At 40.8% G+C, this 27,222-nt stretch overlaps 1 protein-coding gene across 1 annotated transcript in view; it reads left to right on the top strand.

Moving 5' to 3' along the window:
* Window positions 1-27,222, top strand: part of LOC124606194 — a 90,715-nt gene that overhangs the window by 49,031 nt on the left and 14,462 nt on the right. The window contains exon 3 of the mRNA XM_047138162.1: window positions 7,951-8,062. Coding sequence (XP_046994118.1) covers window positions 7,951-8,062 — 112 coding nt within the window. The remainder of the gene's footprint in view (window positions 1-7,950; window positions 8,063-27,222) is intronic.

Here is a 27,222-nt window from a genome sequence, read left to right as displayed (position 1 = left end):
TTTTGACGATACAAATATCGATGTATTGTTATGGTCTGCACGTAGCCCGGCTTTGAACCCCATGGAAAACCTTTGGGGAATACCTCCAAGGCATGTTTCTTACAATGGAAGGCTATTTGAGGCTGCACGTCAGCTGAAAATAGCGATACGAGAAGACTGGGAGACATTTTTCTGCAATAACTATAAACCATAATTAGGAAAATCTATTAATCATGGTGACTGAAATTCGGTTTTAGGAAAAGGAGTAGTAGAAAGCGTTACGAGAGAATATGGGCTTGGTTGTAGGAATGAGAGAGGAGAAAGATTAATTGTGTTTTCCAATAAATTTCTGCTAGTAACAGCGAATACTCTGTTCAAGACACGATACATGTTGCTTCAGAAATTGCAGATTTAAGTGCTAACAATACAATAATACAACAGGACCGTCAGTGCCTTTATACTAATTTCTAACCAGGAAATGCGAACGGTTGCTTTTATTATTCGTGTTATGAAAGAAACTTCGTAATTCTGTCATGATTTTTTTTTGTCTTATATCTATCTATTACTTCATATAATAAATTCGATACATGTTGCTTCAGACTTTGCAAATTACTGTCGTTTGAATCCTCCCTTTATACCGATTTCCGCTACCGAAGGGAAGACAGGCGATGGAGGTTGGTTGTGGACAGACAGGTGACACAGAGAAGGGGGAGAAAGACAGGATCTGAGACTTTAGTTGGGGACACAAAAAACATATTTCAGCAGCTGCCAGAGTTGAGCGAAGAGGTTCCTCAGTCTGAAGTGTTGCACGAAATGCAACAGATTCAGGCAGCGAACATGAATTCAGAAATACTTTATGTTTCGATTCTCTTCTTTTCCTGTTTTGCCACTGTCCATCTTTCACAATCACATAATTCTGTGCTCCACATGTACACACTCAGAAATTTCTTCGTCAGACTGAGGCCTATGTTTGATACTTGGAGACATCTATTGGTCAGGAATGCCGTTTTTGCCAGTGCTAATCTGCTTTTTATGTCTTCTTTGGTCCGTCAGCCGTTATTTCGCTGCCTAGATAGCAGAGTTCAATAACTTCATCTACTTCGTGATCCCCAATTCTTGTGCTATTTTTCTGGCTGTTGTCTTTTCTGATACTTCTCACTACTTTCGTCTTTCTTCGATTTACTCTCAGTCTATAATTCGTACTGATTAAACCATTCCATTAAATCGATGAAAGAGTTACAACTCTTCTTCACTTTCACTGAGGATAGAACTGCCCCTCTGGTGCCTTTACCTTCCCTAAAGCCAAACTGACCGTAACCTAACAGATTTTCAATTTTTTTCCATTCTTCTGTACATTATTCTTCTCAGCAACTTGGATGCATTAGCTGTTAAGCAGATTGTGTGATAACTGTCGTACTTGTCGGCGATTGCCATATTCGGAATTGCGTGGATGATGCTTTTCCTAAAGACTGATGGCATATAGACAGTCTCATAAATTCTACACACCAACGTGAATAGTCGTTTTGTTGCCACTTTTCCAACTATTTTAGAAATTCCGATGAAATATTATCTATCCTTTCTGCCTTATTCTATCTAAGTCTTCTAAAGGTCTTTTAGAATCTGATTCTAATACTGGATCCCCTGTCTCTTCCCTTTCGACATCTGTTTTTTCTTCTATCTCGTCATCGGCCAATTCTCCACCATAACGGCCTTCAATGTACTCTTTCCACCTAACCGCGCTCTCCTCTGCATTCCCATTGTACTTTTAATGTTACTACCTTTGTTTTTAATTTGTTTCTACTTGTCTGTATGCTGAGCCAGTCCGTTTGGAAATCAATTCTTTGTGGTTTTCTTCACATTTTTCATGCAGCTTCCGTGCATTTCCTATTTATTTCATTCCTAAGGGACTTGTTCGTTGTGTTCCTGAATTTCCCTGAACATTTTTGTACGTCCTCATTTCGTCGATCAGCTGAAGTATTTCTCTTGCTACCCACGGTTTGTTCGCAGTTATCTTCATTGTACCTATGTTTTCCTTCCCAACTTCTGTGATGGCCCTTTTTAGAGATGTCTTCAACTGAACTACCAACTGAGCCATTTGTTATCGCAGTATCTATAGCTTCGGAGAACTTCCTCGTGTTTCTTCGTTCCTTAAAATTTCCGTATCCCATTTCTTTGCGCATTGATTCTTTCTGACTAGTCTCTTAAACTTCAACCTCCTCTTCATCGCTACTAAATTGTGATCTCTGTGTATATCTGCTCCTGCGTACGCCTTACAATCCAGTATCTAATTTCGGAATCTCTGCCTGACCATGATGTAATCTAACTGAAATCTTTCCGTATCTACCGGCCTTTTCCAAGTACGCCTCGTCCTCCTGTCATTCTTGAAGAGAGTATTCGCTGTTAGTAGCAGAAATTTATTGCAAAACTGAATTAGTCTTTCTCCTCTCTCATTCCTGCTACCAAGCCCATATTCTCCCGTAACGCTTCCGACTATTCCTTTCCCTGCAACCCCATTTCACATTCCCATAATTATTAGATATTCATCTCCCTTTACGCATTGGATTACCCGTTCAATATCCTCGAATACTTGCTCTATCTCTTCATATTCGGCTTGCTAATTCGGCATGTATACCTGAATTATCGATGCCGGTGAATACTAAGGCTGATAAATGTTGAGATGGAAGTACTACTTCTAGGAACTAGCCATGAGCGAGGAGTAGGTGTTCAGTAACAGGAAGTACGAGGGTTAGACTACCAGGCCACTGACAGTTTTAAACAGTGCAGGACTGAGTCAAATGATGCAAGACTTACGGTTTTTATGAGACAATTTCACATGGGAGGGTAGGTTAATTGTGGTGTCACCGCCAGACCCACACTTGCTAGGTGGTAGCCTTTAAATCGGCCGCGGTCCGTTAGTATACGTCGGACCCGCGTGTCGCCACTGTCAGTGATTGCAGACCGAGCGCCGCCACACGGCAGGTCTAGAGAGACTTCCTAGCACTCACCCCAGTTGTACAGCCGACTTTGCTAGCGATGGTTTACTGACAAATTACGCTCTCATTTGCCGAGACGATAGTTAGCATAGCCTTCAGCTACATCATTTGCTACGACCTAGCAAGGCGCCATTATCATTTGCTATTTATGTTGTGATGCATGTACCATCAGACAGATGTTCACCAATTATGGATTAAAGTTAAGTATTCCAGAAGCTACATACTATTTTTGCTACTATAAAGACCTTGTCCTGTTCCAGACCTCACGCCATCCTGCGTGAGCTTAAACGCGTGCCCTTCGGCCTCCCGACCACTAGTGGATTGGCTGTCTTGCCAGTCCACAAAATTAGTGATAGTGGGTGTGGCAGGAAACTGTTCATATAGGGGCTAGGCAAGTTAGGATGCAGACCTTAAAATCGATTATACACGGTCCACTCACATTAATGTGACCAGCTGCCAAAATCCTAAATAATCACCTTTTGCAAGGCGAACGAACACAAAGAAGAGTCAGTGAGGTTCAGGAAGGTACCGACATGGATGTGGAGCTATGACGACTCCAGTGCCGTGGCCAGGTGCGCCAGGTTTCTCAGTTGAGGACCTATGTCTCAAACAGCCAAATCGAGGTTGTTCCACGCATTCTCGGTAGGGTGAGAACCCTTCCGAGGATGGCTGCAGGGCCTTACGCGCCAACGTCCATGTGTCCGAAGGAGAATAAAAAGTGGTTCATCTGAGGAGACCTGTCCAGTTGCGGTACTGGCGTGCAAATTCCAGCTTTAGTCACTGAACAAGAGCAACCAGCATGCGTGCTTGATCCAGGTGCCGGCCGGAGGCCCATATTCAGCAACGCTCGGTGAACTGTCGTTGACGAGACACTGCTGGTAGCCCCTTGGTTCGTCTGGACCTTCGGTTGTGCATCAGTTGCACGTCTCTTCGCCGGTACACATCTCCGCAGGCGTCTTTCACCCCTGTTGGTTGGTTGGTTGGTTGGTTGGTTGGTTGGTTTGGGGAAGGAGACCAGACAGCGAGGTCATCGGTCTCATCGGATTAGGGAAGGACGGGGAAGGAAGTCGGCCGTGCCCTTTGAAAGGAACCATCCCGGCATTTGCCTGGAGCTATTTAGGGAAATCACGGAAAACCTAAATCAGGATGGCCGGACGCGGGATTCACCCCTGTAATCTGTGGCCTATGGCGCACTACAATCACCGTTATGTCATGCATGGTGTACTTTACCTACGGCGGCACGCGAATGCTTTACGAGCTTAGCAGCTTCGGAAACGCTTTCCACTTGGCATGAAAGCCAACGACCATAACTTTTTGCACGTGACACACACTGCTGGCCATTAAAATTGCTGCAACACGAGAATGACGTGCTACAGACGCGAAATTTAACCGACAGGAAGAAGATGCTGTGATATGCGAATGATTAGCTTTTCAGAGCATTCGCACAATGTTGGCGCCGGTGGCGACATCTACAACGTGCTGACATGAGTAAAGTTTCCAACCGAATTCTCATTCACAAGCAGCAGTTGACCAGCGTTGCCTGGTGAAACGTCGTTGTGATGCCTCGTGTAAGGAGGAGAAATGCGTACCATCACGTTTCCGCCTTTGATAGAGGTCGGATTGTAGCCTATCGCGATTGCGGTTTATCGTATCGCGGCATTGCAGCTCGCGTTGGTCGAGATCCAATGACTGTTAGCAGAATATGGAATCGGAGGGTTCAGGAGGGTAATAAGGAACGCCGTGCTGGATCCCAACGTATCATTAGCAGTCGAGATGACAGGCATCTTATCCGCATGGCTGTAACGGATCATGCAGCCACGTCTCGATCCCTGAGTCGACAGATCGGGACGTTTGCGAGACAACAACCATCTGCACGAACAGTTCGACGACTTTTTCAGCAGCATGGACTATCAGCTCGGAGAGCATGGCTGCGGTTAACCTTGACGCTGTATCACAGACAGGAGCGCCTGCGATGGTGTACTCAACGATGAACCTGGGTAAACGAATGGCAAAACGTCATTTTTTCGGACGAATCCAGGGTTTTTTCTTTACTGCATCATGATGGTCGCATCCGTCTTTGGCGACATCACGGTGAACTCACATTGAAAGCGTGTATTCGTCATCGCCATACTGGCGTATCACCCGGCGTGATGGTATGGGGTGCAATTGGTTACACGTCTCCATCACCTCTTGTTCGCATTGACGGCACTTTAAACAGTGGACGCTACATTTCAGATGTGTTACGACCCGTGGCTCTACCCTTCATTCGATCCCTGCGAAACCCTATATTTCAGCACGATAATGCACGACCGTATGTTGCAGGTCCTGTACGGGCTTTTCTGGACACAGAAAATGTTCTTGTGCTGCCCTGGTCAGCACGTTCTCCAGATCTCTCACCAACTGAAAACGTCTGGTCAATGGTGGCCAAGCAACTGGCCGTCATAACACGCCAGTCACTATTGTTGATGAACTGTGGTATCGCATTGAAGCTGCATGGGCAGCTGTACCTGTACACGCCATCCAAGCTCGGTTTGACTCAATGCCAAGGCGTATCAAGGCCGTTATTACGGCCAGAGGTGGTTGTTCTGGGTACTGATTTCTCAGGATCTATGCACCCAAATTGCGTGAAAATGTAATCACATGTCAGTTCTAGTATAGTATATTTGTCCAATGAATACCCGTTTATCATCTGCGTTTCTTCTTGGTGTAGCAATTTTAATGGCCAGTAGTGTAAATCGCACCGTTTCCGCATTATGACAATGACTGCTCTGTTTTCCGCATCTCCCCTAAACTAAATACCCTCTACTGCTAGTGCTGCCCCCTGCCGTCTGTCAGTGGTTACTGCACTTTGATGTCTAACATAGGTGGTGCTCACATTAAAACGACTGGGCCGCTTAAGAAGGCTACAGTAATATACAACGAACACATCTAAGAGGAAATAGTACAAATTAGCAATAAAGTCATAGAACAACCGATGAGATTTTGTATTGAGAGCTATTGGGAACGTCGACAGGGTGGACCATAAATAAAATAAAATAGAAAAAGTACCTGGAATTCGTTTGGTAAAATCACAATGTTTTCAAATCCTATATTCAGATGTGACTGAAAATGGTAATTTACAATCATGCATATTATTAGTATAAACTTGTGGCAGTTTTGTAATACTAAACCCATTCAAAACCTGATAATTTCTCACCTAACAGTGGAGAGACGCATGGTGGAAACTACACAAATGAATCTGGACGACTTCTGTTACATAGATTTTCTTACTTCCAGTTAATAACATGAACAAAACTTTCCGTCGAATATTTTAACAAAAATTGCTTGTTACTCCTTGGCGTTGCAACTTTTAAGTGCCATGAGCTCCCAAAACTGTATGTACATGTCCTATACTTGATTTCTTTGCTATGTGGCAACATTATTTTACACCTTGAAATACATCAAGAGCAACTAATCTTACATGGTTAGAGATGACGACAGAATATTTAAAACAGAATACGAATATATAGTCTCGGTGATATTAGACACTCATCACACAATACTGAATAGTTTCATTGCAATAATATTATTACAGTAATATCATTGTAGTACGCATGGACATGCGAACTGAAAATCCGAACAAATTATTCGACATTTGACCATTTTAATAAAACTGATATTGATATAAGGGCTTTAAACTAAGTATACTTTTAGTTTTGATCTCAATGAATATTTATTAAAATACACAAGAAGGACAAATTTAAAACGTTTTTATTACTTCACTACGTAATCTATTTATAACACAAAGCAATCGGCCTAATGGTGTATTTATGTTGTAGTATAAATGTTTGGACACCAGACGTTTCTGTACTGTTTTACAGTTTGCTTCCAAATTATTATACAATACAGAAAGAAAACTGCCGTGATATTTTCTCTCGCCATGTATCGAAGTAACTAAAGATGTTAGTAAAATGATTTCAATTAAATTGGACTCCTTTGACACCCTTGTCGTCAAATTTCCAATTATGTCAAAGTTAACTCGTTAATGCGAAGACAGATGCTGATTGCATGTGGCAAGTGAAAAGTGTGTAGAGATTCAGGATGCTACTACGCGCAGAGGAGCACTAGTCACTCTATACAACCACAATTTTCCTTCCAGATTACGGCAATGCAATGATATAAGATTATAAATGCCAAGAGAAAGCATAGGTGGGGTGTCGCTGAGAATGATTTTCTCACTCTGTATGTCGTATATGCTCCTTTGATTACATGCCGGTCCAGTATGTGTTGATAACTTACCACATACAACCAGCGCAGGGCGTATTTTGCATGACGTAAGAGAATTCAGTCACACCCTTGATGCCGCCTAGGCTTAATAACTGATAATGCCTAACGATTTAATTTTAGGTTCGGTGGATTATCTTTGTTCACTGCTAGCAGACAAGTAATAAACGTTATATAATATATTTACTACAAATATATTTAACATTCCTACAAATATTGCAAATGTGTCAATGGCGAAGGAGATTTGTTGAGTAAATGAGGGACGTACGACCAATCGCACCTACAGAGCAGCCCTGTCAGCGTTACGTCTAAGAAGCGTTGGTGGCATCAGTTTAAGCCAGTTGATTCCCGAGTTGCCGTTGTTGTGTTATTTGTTGTGATTTGAGGAAACGTTTTTGAATTGTGAGGTGTTTCATTGCCTGTAGCGTTTGGTGTTATTCAAAATGTCTTACACGTGTTCAGTGCCTAACTACAGAGGAAAATACACAAATAGCCCACAGGTCAATGTGTTTTCCTTTCAGAAGCCAAAACGGAAAAGCAACAGTAAGTTCGTGCAATATGTAGATATGGTTTTCCTCCAACGACTAATTCCAGGACAAGTAATATAAATGTTTTTAAATACATTACATTATCAACAGTTCTTTAGTGGGATTTTAATAATGTGTACTTGTAAAAGAGATTGAGAAAAAAATGTTCTGGCACTGTTTTCTTTCAGGTCTGTGAACTGCATTTTCAGGAGCAAGATGTGAAACAAGAAACCACTACGCATGATAGCAAAATGGGAACGCTGTTTACAGCACCTCTGCCGAAGCCTAGATTGAGTGAAGGTAAGTCATTTTGATATTTCTATGCACTCCAATCTAAAAGCCTAGACTATGTAAAGATACGTCAGTCTGATAATTTGTAAGCATTCCAATAGAAAATAATTAAACAATCTATAGATTCTAACGAGATTATTAGGGTAGGTCCGCTTTGTCTGAGCACACTGTTTACAACTATTCCAATAGAAATGGTTATTAATTTTGAGAGAGGGGCCAAGAAATAGAGTAACAAGGAAAGAAATTGAACAGCTAGCTTCTGCGCTTTAAGAAGGTGAGGAATCATTGTCTGAAGCTCGCAGGTAAGATACCATTACAGATACTGTGAAGCACGTATCTGGCAAGTAGTTACTGGATCATTGTGCTGCTGCAGTGGAAAAAGTAATAATTCTGGAGAATGATTTCCTAAAAGACGTAACAAACAGTTTTAGCAGTCAAGGTAGGTATGACATGCTGTTTCTGGGAGACTACGGGTTTTTTCGCTTTTTGATTATGTTCTCTTTCAGCACATGCATTCGAATTTATCACGAGGTCTCATTCTACCCTCACAAGGCACACTGACGTCAGTGTGCTCTACATTACCCACAGATCTTCAAAGAGAGTAGCACGAAAATTTTGTACACTATATAAAGAGAACATTTCCATTTCTGGCTCCGGGAGACAAACTGGTCTTGTTATTAATGGCTACAGAATATGGATGGATTACAAATGGGGCACTGATTTGGGTCATGCTGTAGACGAAAGTTAGCTTGCAAAATAAGCTTTTACACCTACGACGGCAAGCTTGCTGTCTTCATTAAAACATGTTATCTATGCATTACCAGCAGCAAATTCTGGTACCGGTCATCTGTGCTCTATGATAAACAACACAGTTATTGGACTGGAAGACGCAGGATTCACAGTCATTTCTGCTGTGGATGATAACACTGCTGTAAATGGAAGGGCCATTTCGCATATATGTGATCCAACAGAACTAATGACCCAGTACGCGCACCCAAAATACCAAGCAAAAAATTATTTTTTGTTGTTTATACCGTCTACAAACCATATTTTAAAGTGTGTGAGGATATCATGACTGAATATTTCCGATTGGAAAATATTATTCCCTGAATGCAAACGCATCACCACAGCAGTAGCTGCCTTTGGTCCATTAAAACGCTTACATTCAATTGAGAAAAACCAACTTGTAAAATATGGGCTTTCAATTTCCCTGAAAGCACTGTATGCATCACATTTACAACGAGAAAACGTTTCTCTAGCGATAAGAAGGTGTCATGATGCATTCCAGTTGCACTAATTAAAGCTATGGCACTAACACAGTCTCAATCATTGTTACAGCACTGCTTCATCATAGAGGTAACGTGTAAGTGGTGCAGGGTGATAAAAGTTAAAACATTATGGAAAAGAAAGAGGTTGGGAAACCCATTAAATAGCCAATCACAAAAAACCTTCTCATTTACTATTTCTTCAGTAATTTGTCCACTGGCTGAAGAAGTGGAAGAAACTAAATGCTGACAACAAAGTGACAAAAGCGACACTTGTTTCTATGTGCCAGTCAACTGAGACTGTCATATAGTTGTCCAAGTATTACCCCTTAGTGATTGTAGGCACAGTTTCTTCCTATCAGCGAAAGAAATAGTTTGTTTTGCGCAGTATCGACATCTGACTGGAGCAAATAATAATTTTTCACTTCGCGTGAGTCTTGATGTGGAATATAAATCAAGATTTCGTGGCCTGATGAACATAGGTGACCCTGTTACTTTTCTCTACCTGTGAAGATTATGCTGTGACAGATGTCTGGGAATTCAATTCCTGTGTAGTAGATAGATGTAGGACAAAATCAGATCTCTGATTTAGTACTTAGCAGAACAGTGTTCCTGCGCGTGTAAAAATGGCTAACGTGTAGTTGTTGTACAGAATGTCTGATTGCACAGATGATGCAACAGGTAATACCTCAAGCTATAGTTCATTACTGCAGCAGATGCAGGCGGTTTACGTCACCCAAAAGACGACATGATGCTTTTTGCATATTCTGTATATACTGTAATATACTCGTACGCGTTACTCATCGAGTTCAGATTGCAGTTTCTGCAAACAAGGGATCAGCGCAGTGTCATAAAAATTCTGGTAATAAGGTGATTGCGTAGCATTTTATTGGGACACCTTGTCCTGTTCATTGAGCACATTGGAAGTAATACTGTACTAAAATATTTCCTTAAAAGCCAAATTGATCGTATCAGGTCACAAGCCATACCTGCAACTAAAAGAAAGGGGTAGCAAAATGTTGAGAAAAAGGAGAAATAAAGTTCACATTTCACAGAGGGAATATTTATTAAAGAAAAAATGTTGAAAAAAGAAAATGCTTTGTGTAAAAGTGGTACATATTAGGCAAAAAGTCTTACAAGAATATTTTTAACTAATATTTTTCTGTCTAAGATGTTGTCTAGATACACACGGTTTACGTATTTTGTTCACGAATGGACTGTGCAGCAAGTGAACCGTTCCAGTGCATCTCTAAGGCTATTTTTGCATCAGTCATTTCTTACTGATATTTTTCTCGAAGCAAAAGTGTATTATCTGTAACAAGACAAGAATTAAATAATTAATTTCTGTTTTAAAACTTTATTATCTTTGTTAAAAGAGATTCTGCAGTTTTTCGTAAAAATTATACATCGGAAGGCTGCGATGATTTGAGACTCACTATAGCGAGAATTCTAAACCTATGAAAGATACTCGAGATGTTATTCAACGCCCCGTTCTTCATATTACTGCATAATAACTTTTCATATGCTGTCTAGTTCCATTTCACAGAAACTTCATCTCTATGAAAGCAATGATGGCTGCAAACTGATGTTCTCATCGAAGATAGATTGAAACAGAGATAACTAGTAATTCAGTTAATTGGAGCAAGCGGTTGTAACTCGTTTTCAGGCTACGCGAAATCACAAAAGCACATCCACGTGTCTCTCGCTATTGTGAGGTGGGTGACTGCACTACACCACTTAATTTGAATCCGTAATATATCAGTGAAATCGTTATTTCATCAATGTCGCCACTGCCCCTTTGACCTTCAGCACAAGATTAAACAGTAACGATGCTCATAATATTGACCACTATCCTGAAACAGTCCGACTGCATTCAGTGAAATTCCAAGAACTGGATTTCGGACTAGAACATACGGCACCAATAGTTTCCATATAACGTTCAAATGGCTCCCTTAAACGTCGGCGCCATTATTACCAAATAAAAGTCTTTCTGAATGAACGTTCAAAGATATAAGGTGAGAAAACTGATGCCAAAATTGAACAGTTGAATTTGAGCGGAAACGATACACTTTATTCTCACTTTAACAGTTGTCCATTTCTTCAATTTCTAGATAATCCTCTGCTCCCTGATCTAATTGAATTATAAATAACAACTTGAGTTAAATCAGTAAACACTTAACTCCGAAAGTCGCAAGTGTCAGTTAACTATTATCAAGACAAGGCTACTGCAATAAAATCACGCACACCAATGATAAATGACAATACTGGACTCTGCCGATAACACTTGCAACGTTACAACACAGTTATTACTTAAGAATCGTTTGTTTTTACTTTTTTATGTGCTGTTGTGACGTATATGTAAGTAACAGACATTCGTAATTCGATTATTATGTGAAATGTGAGAATAATATTTTGTGAAAGTATGTCAGCAGGTGCGCTGGTGAGTGACATAGTATAATTAAATTGTCTGGACGACAGATCAAAGCAGAGTCTCTGACGCTGTAATGAAAGTCTGAGGAGAAGTGGAATAATGTTGAAATACGGATGAGAGAGGAGCAAAAGGAGGAAAGCAGACGGAAAGCGGAACAAGTAGCGCTAGTGATTGCGAGCAGCACTGCAAGGAAAATGGCGGAAGAGTGCTATCGAGTAGTAGCAGTCTCTCCGTCAAAGCAAGAACCAGAAATAGCTGTCACATTCTCCCATACTACTGGTTCACGCTCGCAGTGAAATAGCTACAGACCGTAAGGGAACAGTAACCTTACCTGTTTGAAAGAAATATCTCCTTTCTTCTTGTTCAAACTAAACTGTTCGACGTCGGGAAAAGCTCTCTTGTTATTTGTACCTCTTTGAGCATTTTCCAGAGAGCGTGCCAGAAAATTAAAGTGCTCTATAAAGCAAAATCGTAAGTCGCTACGATATCCCACAGCGATAGATTTAGAGATTATTTTGTATTTGTCCACATTCTCTTCAATGACAAAAACATGGTCTCGAAGCTTTTAATTAGAGGAAAGAACCTGATTCTTCATTAGCACAATTACAATGTTTGGCTTGCTTTAAACTTTAATCTCCTCGGTCAGTGATTTCCAATGGTTTTTTATGTCCCTGTAAAGCCACAATTGCTGATATCTCTTCCTAAACTATACTTTAAGTCCATAGTTAGTGCTTATTCCGACCAGTTCTTCTCGCAATATGATATTGGTTTCCTAAGTATGGCTTGATAATCCGCTGAAGTATTTCGGTAGTCAAAACACCCTCAAACCTAGTTTCAGAGTCTGTGTGAAGGACTTTTAAATGAGGAGCGAAGGGCGAAAAATCACAATCCTGGCAGTCTGTCTGTGACAAATTGGGAAACTAGGAAAATCCGCAACGTCCAGTATTTTGTTTCATTTGTGCAATTCTCGCAAAAATGGCTCAAATGATAGAATTCCTGTTTTCCAAATTTAGACTGACACACTGTAATTTCAAGATAACTTCATTAAGTAAATAAATCTGTTAAATAAGCAATGTCAGGTTCCCACAAGACATTTTTTTAAAGGATGGAACCGGTAACGTGTAAGATAATTATGTACACTGAGTTTAGGAATACCAATTTCGTCTTCAAGCTGTCGTGTACCCACCTGTGGATTCATAGCAAACGGAAGCGAGAACAGTAACTTCGGCAGCTTCGTCTGTGTGAGAGCTACGATGATTGCGTTGTTGTGGTTTGAAACTTCCCGTTTCTTGAAGCGTCGCAACAACACGAGATAACATCCGTCGGGAAGGTAGGTCCTTGTCAGGATATCGCTCTGTGTTCATTTCCGCTGCCTGCGTAGCATTTCGCCTACCTTCAGCAACAACAATAAAAGAAACGTTATGTCGATTAAGTTTGTAGGAAGGACAGCCTTTGCTGTATGCCTTCTCTACACAACAGAATTGAAGAGGACTAAACTACTGTACTGAATATACCCGTACAAAAGAAAACAGTATTGCAATTACGGTTCTGCTAACTTACATTACCCACAGATGACTAGCGTTTCTAACTTCTCTAGGTTGGTGTACATTATACTCACACAACTCTTCAACTTACGATGGTTGACGGAATGATGGGTGTGCTTGCTACTTATGTTTACATATGTCCTCTGTCATCGTCAGCACATGGATGTGTTCCATTATCCCGAATACCTGGACTAAACGCTGGGAGCGTCAACGTCAGTGTTGTGTTATGTAATTAATAACGTTGTATTTCGATGCCATTTAAAAAATCATACCGCTGTTTATATCTTTGTAAAAAACAAAGTTATAACGAAGGCAATCATGCTGATTGATGTCCTCCTGACGGCTAAAGAACAATTGCTTGAACCTTTTTGTAATTTGCATCTGGACAAACAGTTATTTAGGGTGGTCCAGATAAATGGGAGACTTTGTATACTCCTTCCACCTTTCTTCCTTCACTTCTTTGCTTGGGGCTCGTTTTCTATCTGAGCTCTTGATATTTATACAGGTGGTTTTCTTTTCTCCAAAGGTCTCTAAGTTTCCTGTAGGCTGTACCTATCGTACCCCTAGTGACACATGCTTCTACTTCCGTACATTCGTCCTCTAGCCATTCCTGCTTAGCCACTTTGCACTTTCAGTTGATCTCATTTCTTAGACGTTTGTACTCCCTTTCGCCTGCTTCATTTATTTCATTTTTATATTTTCTCCTTCGATAGTTTAAACTCAATAATTCTAGTGTTAGTCGCGCGGAGTGGCCACTCGTTTTGAGGAGTCATCTCACGGATTGCGCGGCCCCTCCCGCCGTAGGTTCGAGTACTCCCTCGGACATGGGTGTGTGTGTTGTTCTTAGCAGAAGTTACTTTAAGTTAGTGTAAGTAGTGTGTAAGTCTAGGGACCGATGACCTCAGCGTTTGGTACATTAGGAATTCTCTCATGTCTCCAGTGTTACCCAAGGATTTCTACTAGCCCTCGTCTTTTTACCTACTTTACCCTCTGCTGCCTTCAGTATTTCGTCTCTCAAAGCTACCGATTCTTCTTCTACTGTGTTTCTTTCCCCTGTTCTTGTCGATCGTTCTTAAACGCTTTCTCTGAAACGCTCTCCAACCTCTGGTTCTTTCAATCTATCCAGGTTCCATCTCTTTGATTTCCTACCTTTTCGCAGTTTCTTCAGTTTTAAACTACAGTTCATAAGCAATAAATTGTGGTCAGAGTCCACATCTACCCCTGTAAATGCCTTAGAATTTAAAACCTGATTCCTACATCTATGTCTTACCATTATATAATCTTCTGATATCTTCTAGTATCTCCAGGACTCTTCCACGTAGACAGCCTTCTTTCATGTTTGTTACACCAAGTTTTAGCTATGATTAAGTTCCGCTCTGTCCAAAATTCTACCAGGCTGCTTCCTCTTTCATTCCTTACCTTCAGTCCAAATCCCCTACTACTTTTCCTTCTCTTCCTTTTCCTACTATCGAATTACAGTCCCCCAGGACTATTAAATTTTCCTCTTCCCTGACTATCTGAGTAATTTCTTTTATGGTATCATACATTTCTTCAATCTCTTCATCATTTGCGGGGCTAGTTGGCATATAATCTTGTACTACTGTGATAGGAGTGGGCTTCGTGTCTATCTTGGCTACAATAATACGTTTACTATGCTGTTCTGAGTAGTTTATCTGCGTTCCTACTTTTTTTTATTCATTATTAAATCTACTCCTGCATTACCCATAAATGATTTTGTATTTATAACCCTATATTCACCAGACCAGAAATCTTGTTCTTCCTGCCATCGAACTTCACTAATTCTCACCATATCTAACTTTAAAAATCCATTTTCACTTTCAAATTTTCTGATCTGCCTGCCTGATTAAGGGATCTGAAATTCCACACTGCTATCCGTATACACCAGTTTTGTTTCTCCTTTTAACGACGTCCTCCTGAGTAGTCCCTGCCCGGAGATCCAAGTGGGGGACTATTTTACTTCCGGAATATTTTACCCAAGAGGACGCCATCATCATTTAACCATACAGGAAATCTGTATGCCCTTGCGAAAAATTACGGCTGTAGTTTCGCCTTGCTTTCAGCTGTTCACAGTTACCAGCACAGCTACGCCGTTTTGGTTGATGTTACACGGCCATATCAGTTAATGTTCTAGACTAATGCCCCTGCAATTTCTGAAACCATACCAATTTCAGGAACCATCCGTTTGTCTCCCCTCTCAACAGAGACCCCCTCCATTGTGGCTGCACCTACCGTACGGCTATCTGTATCGTTGAGGGACGCAAACCTCCCCACCAACGGTAAGATACTTGGTTCAAAAGGGGGGGGGGGGAGTAGTACTATTTGTACTATCCATAGCAAAATAGCTGTGCGTCATGACTAACCATTGGTACGAAGTAAAAATAATATTTCCTTTGTAACGATGGAAATAAAAGATAGAAAAGGAAACGTGCGAAGGTAGTGCTGGATGACCACATAATACAAGAACCTATGTTCTCGTACATGTATGAGTATGCATGGTAATTTAAGACTAACTTCAAAATAATTTTCACGTTCATGTCAGTAGATATTCATGGACTTAAATATAGTAATATTAAAACTGTATGGGCTTCAACAGTCTACTGTGGTGCTGACACTAGTTCTCGGCTAGGAAAATTTCATTTCTGTCATCTTGAGCTTCCGATTGGTTCTTCTTGTCATTTTAGTTGCAGTCTTCTTTAAATATTCTGACGTAGATATGGAACATGCAGAGATGTGTATCTCTGAAAATAAACTACTATGGCCCACACTTTCAATAAGTATAATACGTTTGTGACGGCGCATGTCCGTACAGTCCAGGCCAAAATGTCACATTCTTATAAATGTGTATGATCATTATGGACTAAAATTCTTGTTTCCGATGAAATCTGTAAATATGTGGTTATTTTTGGTTGTACTCTGTATTTCAGTAAATACATGATGATAGGGAACAATATTTAGAATGTCTGTTCATATAAAATGGAAATGTAAGACTGTGATTCTACGAACTTTATGTAGAAGTGCTTGTGCTAAACTTTGCAAAGTAAACCGTTAAAGACGCTCCTCAGAGTGATGCCAGCAAGGGTTCATATAGACAACAAGTCTAGTTCATGAATGAATAAATTGTGATATTGTGTTCTCATCGGGGACATCGGCTACAGACGAATTAAATGAACTATTATGTAATCGTATTGTAAGTGCCCACAAGGCTACAGGTTAAGTTAACAGCCACTAAGCCCTCGCTCCCTCTAACCGACAATACTGTCCGCGCTTTGTGGGACTCTTGAGGTGGATTGTATGTAACCATTACTGACAAACTGTGCAGTGCCAGTTTTTAAACTTAGCCCTTCATTCAAAGACACCCATTCAGTTCATGTAGTGAACATTGACATTTATAACACTTCTCTGTCAAATATTCTACAGGTCATGAACAATAGACAATAAATAAATCAATATGCGAAATATACAGGTCAAAGTACAGGGTACATTCCTGTAACTCAAAGAAAAGAGAAACGGGTCGCCAATAAAATAATAGATCTACTGAAATAATGGAAGATCTGAAGATGAATCATAACGATTCGAAACCGGTAATGGTACCCTTTGAATAAAGGAACTGAAAGTAAATTTGTGGCTGGTTGCTGTCCCTACACCATCAACATTTGTCTTCAAATAACAGCCACGGCCTACAACTATGTCATCATATGGCAAAATCGCAGATTTTTTTATGTTCTTACATATATTTTATGGATGTGTTAATAATAAATAGTTTTATTTCCGAACAATCTAACGTAGGTCATATGTGGTACTAATACAAATATACAACTGCTTCATGTTGTCCATATCTGATGAGCTGTGTTGTCTCCTTGAAATTAAAACAACATATCCTGCAGATTATAACCGCCTACCACATTATCGACCTAGAAATCCAGATCCCTACCCCTCTATAATGCTTCCTGCTGTCCAAGACCGATGCTTCCTTCCTGTCTGGGTCCAGTTCATCTTACTCCAACATGGAAGACCACATGTCAACAGTTACGATTGAAAAGGTCAAAACGAATTTTCTTACATACATGCTAACATGCGATTCTTTTCTCATACGCTAGCAAAACTGTGTGGTTTTGTAAAGAGTATTAAGATCTAGCGAACTCCACCGAATTTAGTTATTCGTTCCACCAAGCGCATCGTGTTGAACACAACTGTATGTTAACTGTTCATGAACAAAATTTAAATTTCTGTAAATACTGTGTAAGCCAGAAGATCTGTACATTTACTAATCCTGTTTGAAGCACATGAGCTTTCTCTAAACGCCATACACTTACACTGGTTTCTAAAAACTTCGAATCCCTTGTGTATTATGTAAATTACATACTTTTTGTGGCATACATGCTGTGATTTATACTGACTGTAATTATGGAGGATGTTAAAAGTCTGAAAGCTGTGTTCCAGTCTTGAGCTTAGGTTCTCCGTAGACTTCGCCTGATATGGGGGGCAAACAAGTTAAATATGATCTTGAGCATCGATAAACTAATCCAGACTTTAACCATATGCTGTGACCTCTAATTACCTAGTCTTAATTTGATCAGATTTCTAACTGATTTAAAATGTTATTACCATGGCAGAGACAGACTACCAGAATTGTTCAGTCGAATAATTCTATTACCACGAACATTATGTAATCAGTTACTATAGGCAAGGAACTGATATGTACTGTGTCTTTCCAAAACATTTCGTAACAGTTGAAATGAATCACTTAGAGTTGGATGCTTTAAGCCAAATTACATTAATGAACACTTTCTTTATCATTCGAGGATGCTCTGTAATGCATCTTTAACTGAAACCAAGAAGATGGACCCTTGCGCCTGGTGAAGGTGTTTGTGGAATTACGGCAGTTACATGAATCCAACAGTAAAAAACTGTGCTTATAAAAAAGGCAAATACTTTTAGAAATGTCATTTCTGTAAACTCCTGCTATTCTATTAACCTTTGTTGTATGAGCGTTAGATCACGCTACGTACTCGTATGTAAAAAGCGATGTAAGCAATGTAGTAGACTGAGTCAGTTTTGGAAAACGTATGCAATTCGAAATGATTCGTTACCTAGGATACGGTGTGGGTTACTACGTGATGGGCTTCGTTATATGCCAGATGTAAGAGTAGTGAGGAAGTGAATGTCAAATACTCTTTCTTGTATCTTATCAAGGACAGTAAATACATTTTCTTTTGTTATTATTCTGTCTTCTATCAGCTGTGTTTGTCTCTTTTCTTGGTACCTATTCTGAAGGTCAGTCTTTATTTGCAGTCCCTTATAGCTTGATAATCGATGTTATGTCCCCCCTACAAGCATTTTTGTTTTCTTACTCGACATTCTCTAGGTGCTACCGGAGCTACCAGGCTAACTTAGTTGAAGATAAAGCTTTAGAGCTCTGAAATCGACCGCAAATAACCAATATATCAAAAAATGGTTCAAATGGCTCTGAGCACTTTGCGACTTAACTTCTGAGGTCATCAGTCGCCTAGAACTTAGAACTACTTAAACCTAACTAACCTAAGGACATCACACACATCCATGCCCGAGGCAGAATTCGAACCTGCGACCGTAGCGGTCGCTCGGCTCCAGACTAAAGCGCCTAGAACCGCACGGCCACTCCGGCCGGCCCAAAATATCATAAATGCGGATAACTGAAAAGAAATTAATAAGAAAGTAAATAGAGTTTTATTTTACATTGTAAGATATTTAGCAGCAAATGTCACAAATTCTTCCTACACTATCGAAGCAGTAAAATAATGTAACAATGAGTGGAGTGGCGGGTAATAATCAAACGGTTGTTACTTCGTTACGTCGTTATGAAAAGACTTAAATTTTCTGTGCGTGCTTTCCAGCCATGTTCGTCATCTATAAGAGCCGGAAACTATTTTTGCGCTCTACCAGAAAGCGATGGAGAACATACTGACCAAAATTTTCAGTCTACAAGTTCATGTTACTCTTTGTGCTCATTGAAAGAAAATGTTCCTCCTTGCCATTTACTCAGCGGGTTCAGGAACTATGACTATAAAGAAAAAGTTTGGAGTTTTAACTAATTGATATATTCTATAAACGTTCACACACACAAAATAAGGTATAAGTCTTGGTATTGTGCCAGCCTTGGTGGCCGAGCGGTTCTAGGCGCTACAGTCTGGAACCGCGCGACCGCTACGGTCGCAGGTTCGAATCCTGCCTCGGGCATGGATGTGTGTGATGTCCTTAGGTTAGTTAGGTTTAAGTATTTCTAAGTTCTAGGGGACTGATGACCTCAGCATTTAAGTCCCATAGTGCTGAGAGCCCTTTCAACCATTTTCTTAGTATTGTAACTAATATCCCTATCGGAAGTAGCACTATGAACAGTTCAGAGGCGATTTCTATGGGAAGTTCCAAGTAAAACGGTCTATTTGTTCTGACTTCTAAGCATCAAAGGTTAATTGCTCGCCTTTAAAGTGGAAAACTATCTCGCCTCTCGAAACGCGGTCTATTAAATTTAATTTTTTTAGTTTTCAGCATTGCGGGCGGCACACAAACAGTTACTTTCGGGAACTCTAAGCTATACCTGACGGTGTACCGTCCTATCGTTTTCACTTGCTACTTTTACCGAAAGCGCTTTCATGTCTTCCCAGCTCTGACGTCATCCGAGGCACAATGCAGGCGGGCGTTTGACGCGGACAGTCTGATATGTCGGTGTGAAGTGTCCCCCCCCCCCCCCCCCCCCCTACTGTCTCTCTGGCTGTATTCACACAGAGGCGGTCCGGACCACCAAATGATGCAACATCTGCTGCCAACCGCCCTAGGCCCATGTGGCAGTATCTAAATGACCTCTTCACAGATACGTATTAATTAATAGCTCCGTCGTTTAACAATTTCCAATCTTCTTAATTTTTATACAAACAGAGTCAAGTTTGCTTTAGTTACTGAAAAAGTTTTAGTTCAACTGCATTTAAACTTATCTGGCCAGAATTCTTGGAATGGAACAGACAGTAGAACATGTCCTCTGAACTGTCTCTTTAAGATTCCTTGCAGCCACTGTTATTTGCAATAGGCTTGGAACTTTGTACAGCTGTGTTATTTCACAAATGTAATCGAGTGCTGTAATTAGAATTTTTATGCCAAATGCAAATGATACTTAGTCTACCGTCGAAAATGATGATTTTGTTCCAAATTTGGATTTGATGTTAGTTGAGAACTAACAGAGGTAGCTTATTGGTGTCACACAGTTAATGTTCTTACATCAAACTTCAACCTTCAACAAATGGTCTAAAAATCGTGAACTTCGACCCCTCATCGATACATCAGTCGTAATGATATCTCTCGATAGGCGGAGACGGAATGCTGGAGAAGAGCAAAAACCAGAATGTCTCTTTCTCAAAGCTCCTTGTCATATGGAGAATGTGAGTTTTACCTCCTATCTAAACTAGCGTAATACTGGGCATTAAAATTGTAACGAACGTCAAATTGTCCTGAGTTGTAGTACAGGCTGGAATATGCATATGATTAACATTTCATTGCAACTGTACGAAGTAAGTAGGAGCCTCACCATCTGAATTCTACATATGAAGAGAATTACGGTGTCTTCTCTCATTCAGAAATCGCTTTTGCATTTTGGTTGGTGTTTCTGAAAAGGTCGTGTTATGCCTTTTGAAAGAAGGAGAAGCATTTACAAGGATGTTTTGGAGTTCGACACCAGCAGGACCGTGGAATGATGAGATTCCGGTTTAAAGTTCACGATGTTCCTGCTAGTTTCGTCGAGAACATTGACTGACGTGATTATGGAATCGGTGGGTTCAGGAAACAAACTTAATGCAGAATCTGAACGACTTCACGCGACTAGCAGGCATATTGTTCATTCGGCAGTGCAGGATCATACAGCTATGTTACGTATCTTGACTCAGAAAATGATATTGTTTGCAGCAAGACAATTATCCATTCAGCCTGTGTGATTGCGTCTGGAGCTATAGCATTCATACAAACATTAAAATAATTTAGGGTATTTAGGCCACTTTCTCGCACAGCAAGGTATGGTTTACTGTATAGCGTGTCAGACAATGTTTGGAGTTGGAGAAGACCTCGGAAAGCTGGTGGTGCCTAGTAGACCAGTGGATCCAACCACTGCCTAACAAGTGGCCCACATTTATGCTACCCTATAACTGAGAAAATTGTAGACATTGAAACGGCGTAGCCTAATTTGTGGTGTACCATTTACTGAGAATAGATATGTGGGGAGCTAGTCTGGGCTCCACGCCTTACCATGAGCATCTATGGTAGAAGACCAATTACGACGAGACTCTGCTGATGAAATGTGAACGTCCATAGTTTATCCAAGAATATGGACGTAGCATATTTTTTTGTTCAATAAAGCAGTATAGCTGACAGCTGCTTGGAAACTCATATCCATACATTAATTTATGTTAGATACTCATATCCATGGGTTAATTTATGTTAGATATCCAAGAAATCCCCCCTCCCTCCCCCCCATGAACCATGGACCTTGCCGTTGGTGGGGAAGCTTGCGTGCCTCAACGATACAGATAGCCGTACCGTAGGTGCAACCAAACGGAGGGGTATCTGTTGAGAGGCCAGACAAACGTGTGGTTCGTGAAGAGTGGCAGCAGCCTTTTCAGTAGTTGCAGGAGCAACAGCCTGGATGATTGACTGATCTGGCCCTGTAACACTAACCAAAACGGCCTTGCTGTTGTGGTACTGCGAACGGCTGAAAGCAAGGGGAAACTACAGCCGTAATTTTTCCCGACGACATGCCGCTTTACTGTATGATTCAATGATGATGGCGTCCTGTTGGGTAAAATATTCCGGAGGTAAAATAGTCCCCCATTCGGATCTCCGGGCGGGACTGCTCAAGAGGACATCGTTATCAGGAGAAAGAAAACTGTCATTCTACGAATCGGAGTGTGGAATGTCAGATCTCTTAATCGGACGAGTAGGTTAGAAAATTTAAAAAAGGAAGTGGATAGGTTAAAGTTAGATATAGTGGGAATTTGTAATGTTCGGTGGCAGGAGGGACAAGACTTTTGGTCAGGTGAATACAGGGTTATAAATAAAAAATCAAATAGGGGTAATGCAGGAGTAGGTTTAATAATGAATAAAAAAATTGGAGTGCTGGTAAGATACTACAAACAGCATAGTAAACGCATTATTGTGGCCAAGATAGACACGAAGCCCACGCCTACTACAGTAGTACAAGTTTATATGCCAACTAGCTCTGCACGTGATTGATGAAATGTATGATGAGATAAAAGAAATTATTCATGTAGTGAAGGGAGACGAAAATTTAATAGTCATGGGTGACTGGAATTCGACAGTAGGAAAAGGAAGAGAAGGGAATGTAATAGGTGAATATGGATTGGGGCTAAGAAATGAAAGAGAAGCCGCCTGGTAGAATTTTGCACAGAACATTACATAATCATAGCTAACACTTGGTTCAAGAATAATGAAAGAAGGTTGTATACAGGGACGAACCCTGGAGTTACTAGAAGGTTTCAGATAGATTATATTATGGTAAGACAGAGATTTAGGAACCAGGGTTTAAATTGTAAGACATTTCCAGGGGCAGATGTGGACTCTGACCACAATCTATTGGTTATGAACTGTAGATTAAAACTGAAGAAACTGCAAAAAGGTGGGAATTTAAGGATATGAGACGTGGATAAACTGAAAGAACCAGAGGTTGTACAGAGTTTCAGGGAGAGCATAAGGGAACAATTGACAGGATTGGGGGAAAGAAATACAGTAGACGAAGAACGGCTAGCTTTTAGGAATGAAATAGTGAAGACAGCAAAGTAGGTAAACAGACGAAGGCTAGTAGAAATCCTTGCATAACAGAAGAGATACTGAATTTAATTGATCAATGGAGAAAATACAAAAATGCAGTAGTGAAGCAGGCAAAAAGGAAAACAAACGTCTCAAAAATGAGATCGACAGGAAGTGCAAATTGGCTAAACGGGGATGGCTAGAGGACAAATTTAAGGATGTAGAGGCTTAACTCACGAGGGGTAAGATAGATACTCCTTACAGGAAAATTAAAGAGACCTTTGGAGAAAAAAGAACCACTTGCATGGAAATCAAGAGCTCAGATGCAAACCTAGTTCCAAGCAAAGAAGGGAAAGTAGAAAGGTGGAGGGAGTATACAGAGGGTCTATACAGGGGCGATGTTCTTGAGGACAACATTATGGAAATGGAGGAGGAGGTGGATGAAGATGAAATGGGAGATATGATCCTGCGTGAAGAGTTTGACAGAGCACTGAAATACCTAAGTCGAAACAAGGCCCCGGGAGTAGACAACATTCCATTAGAACTACTGACAGCCTTGGGAGAGCCAGTCCTGACGAAACTCTACCATCTGGTGAGCAAGATGTATGAGACAGGTGAAATTCCCTCAGACTTCAAGAAGAATATAGTAATTCCAATCCAAAAGAAAGCAGGTGTTTACAGATGTGAAAATTACCGAACTATCAGTTTAATAAGTCACAGCTGCAAAATACTAACGCGAATTCTTTACAGATGAATGGAAAAGCTGGTAGAAGCCGACCTCGGGGAAGATCAGTTTGGATTCCGTAGAAGTGTTGGGATACGTGAGGCAATACTGACCCTACGACTTATCAGAAGAAAGATTAAGGAAAGGCAAACCTACGTTTCTAGCATTTTTAGACTTAGAGAAAGCTTTTGACAATGTTGACTGGAATACTCTCTTTCAAATTCTGAAGGTGGCAGGGGTAAAATACAGGGAGCGAAAGGATATTTACAATTTGTACAGAAAGCAGATAGATGGCAGTTAGAAGAGTCGAGGGACATGAAAGGGAAGCAGTGGTTGGGAAGGGAGTGAGACAGGGTTGTAGCCTCTGTCCGATGCTATTCAATCAGTATATTGGGCAACCAGTAAAGGAAACGAAAGAAAAGTTCGGAGTAGGTATTAAAATCCATGGAGAAGAAATAAAAATTTTGAGGTTCGCCGATGACATTGAAATTCTGTCAGACACAGCAAAGGACTTGGAAGAGCAGTTGAGCGGAATGGACAGTGTCTTGAAAGGAGGATATAAGATGAACATCAACAAAAGCAAAACGAGGATAATGGAATGTAGTCGAATTAAGTCTGGTGATGCTGAAGGAATTAGATTAGGAAATGAGACACTTAAAGTAGTAAAGGAGTTTTGCTATTTGGGGAGCAAAATAACTGATGATGGTCGAAGTAGAGAGGATATAAAATGTCGACTGGCAATGGCAAGGAAAGCGATTCTGAAGAAGAGAAATTTGTTAACATCGAGTATAGATTTAAGTGTCAGGAAGTCGTTTCTGAAAGTATTTGTATGGAGTTTAGCCATGTATGGAAGTGAAACATGGACGATAAATAGTTTAGACAAAAAGAGAAAAGAAGCTTTCGAAATGTGGTGCTACAGAAGAATGCTGAAGATTAGATGGGTAGATCACATAAGTAATGAGGAGGTATTGAATAGAATTGGGGAGAAGAGGAGTTTGTGGCACAACTTGACTAGAAGAAGGGATCGGTTGGTAGTACATGTTCTGTGAGGCATCAAGGGATCACCAATCTGGCACTGGAGGGCAGCGTGGAGGGTAAAAATCGTAGAGGGAGACCAAGAGAAGAATACACTAAGCAGATTCAGAAGGATGTAGGCTGCAGTAGGTATTGGGAGATGAAGAAGCTTGCACAGGATAGAATATCATGGAGAGCTGCATCAAACCAGCCTCAGGACTGAAGACAACATCAAAAACAACAATTTGAGTGTATTATATTATGTGGGTTTCGTTATTTTGATATTTTAATTTTTTTGTACGGTGTCTTTTGATATTTCAGGTGTCGCATTTCAGTGAATATTAAGTGTATTATATTCACATATAAGTTACGTACATAAAACAATGCCACGTATTCGCGGACGAGAAGGAAATATTGGTCGACGGACTCGGAATTCACAATTATTCCAGAACCGTCGGTTAAATAGATCGGCAGAGGATCAACTGACGTTCAATGAAAATTTAAGAAATCAGGCTGCAATCAGACGTGCTATTGAAAGTCAAAAGCAACGCAACGAACGCTTTCGAGTTAATGCATTGAGATAAGGACTGGCCCGTCAACGAGTCACCGACACATGCAGAATACGTGAAGAACAGCGTTTGCAAGTGTATCGTGCATTGACACGTGCATCAATTCTTCGTCTTGCGTTTGAATATGAGTCGGACATCGCCTATTAGTCACATTCACAAATTGTAATCGGTGCTATAAACAAACAATGCCAACACTGTCAAGCACTCAAATACAAAGGTGAATCTGCCGGTTTCTGCTGCGCGTCTGGAAAACTTGTATTGCCACCATTGAATTCGCCGCCAGAACCATGGAAAACACTATTGGTTGGAGCTACATCTCAATCTACATTGTTTTTGCGTAAAATTCGCAAATTCAAATCGTGCTTCCAAATTACATCATTTGCACCAACAAAAATCGTTCAGAATGAGGATGGTCGCAATTTTCAATCAGCGTTTAAGTTCAGGGGCAAGTGTATCATCAAATTGGTTCTTTAATGTCGATGCCTGATACCGATTCAAAATTTCTGCAAACGACAACTATATCAAGCAGATGGAGGAGCGAGAAATTATGAGTATTTTGGAAAAGTAATGAATCACGCTATACCCTGTATGAACCCGAAGGAAAAGTCTGGGTTTGGCGAATTTGTGGAGAACGTTTCCTCCCGTCATGCGGAGTGCCAACAGTCAAGATGCAGGAGGCGGTAATTCGGTTTGGGGTGTTTCTCATGGTTAGAGTGTGAGCCCCTTACTGCGCTTAAGAAAAAACTAAACGCGTAACGACATGAATACGTTTTACAGCACTGTTTACTGTGTACAGTAGAGAAAAAGTTCGGAGACGACGATTGTGGCAGCGCGACACTGCATCCTGTGACAAAGCAGCATCTGGACTGTACTGCCCAGAGTCACGACGTGACTCCAGTGGAACGCCACTGAGTTAGAAAGTCGACATCGCTCCAGACACGCGGCGCCCAACATCACCAAGTTTTCTGGTTTCGGTTCTTGGGGAAGAATTTATTGCTATTCCGCCACAGACGTTCAGACAGCTCATTGAAAAACTCTCCTGAAGAGTTAAAGCCATCATGAAGGCAAATTGTGGGGACGCCCCATATAAATATCCACTAATATGTGTTCGGGTACTTTTGATCAGATAACGTATGCCAGAGCCAGCCACGGTGTGCCAAACTTCACGTGTGCAGTTTTCTATCCCGCCTGGTAGGGGACACGTGGGTCTGCTCCTGTAAACTGAAGGTTAGGCCGGATGTAGGAAGTGAATAGGAGCAGGAAAAGGAGAAGTACTGCGGTACTGCATATAAGTGAAAACTCTTACCTTTTTTTTTCCTTCATTCACATTTCCATTCCCGATCAGGGGCGGGCTGGCTGCAGCATAAGGGCTGCTCTTCAGCCAAGAGACATAAATAGACAGGAAGACATTAAAAAACAATATAAAGGAGATATGGCGGAATATTGAAACAAAAACGGTGGAACAGGAGCAAATGAGACATACAAATTGGTGACTGTAAATCTAAAAAAGTGTGTTACACACAAAAACACACACTACATTGAAAGGCACCAGGCAAAGTACTGCCGGAGCATAAAAATCCGTAGAACGAGTAAAACAGCCACATGACGGGCGGCGTAGCAAGGAACTATCATGGACAATAAACAGGTCGAGCACACAATTAAAACCCACATCACTGGATGACACTGTAGAACGGCACTAAAACACAACACTGATGGAGCACACTGATACCGAAAAAAAGCCTGGGAGGATCTGCATGGGAGGGGGGGACAAGGGAAATGGGAAGAAGGGGAAGGAGACGAGGAGGAGGGGAAAGAGAG

The sequence above is a fragment of the Schistocerca americana genome, chromosome 3, assembly GCF_021461395.2.
Source record: "Schistocerca americana isolate TAMUIC-IGC-003095 chromosome 3, iqSchAmer2.1, whole genome shotgun sequence".
Classification (NCBI taxonomy): Eukaryota; Metazoa; Arthropoda; class Insecta; order Orthoptera; family Acrididae; genus Schistocerca; species Schistocerca americana.
The sequence above is the reverse complement of the archived record's forward strand: the minus strand, read 5'-3'. Positions and strand labels throughout refer to the sequence as shown.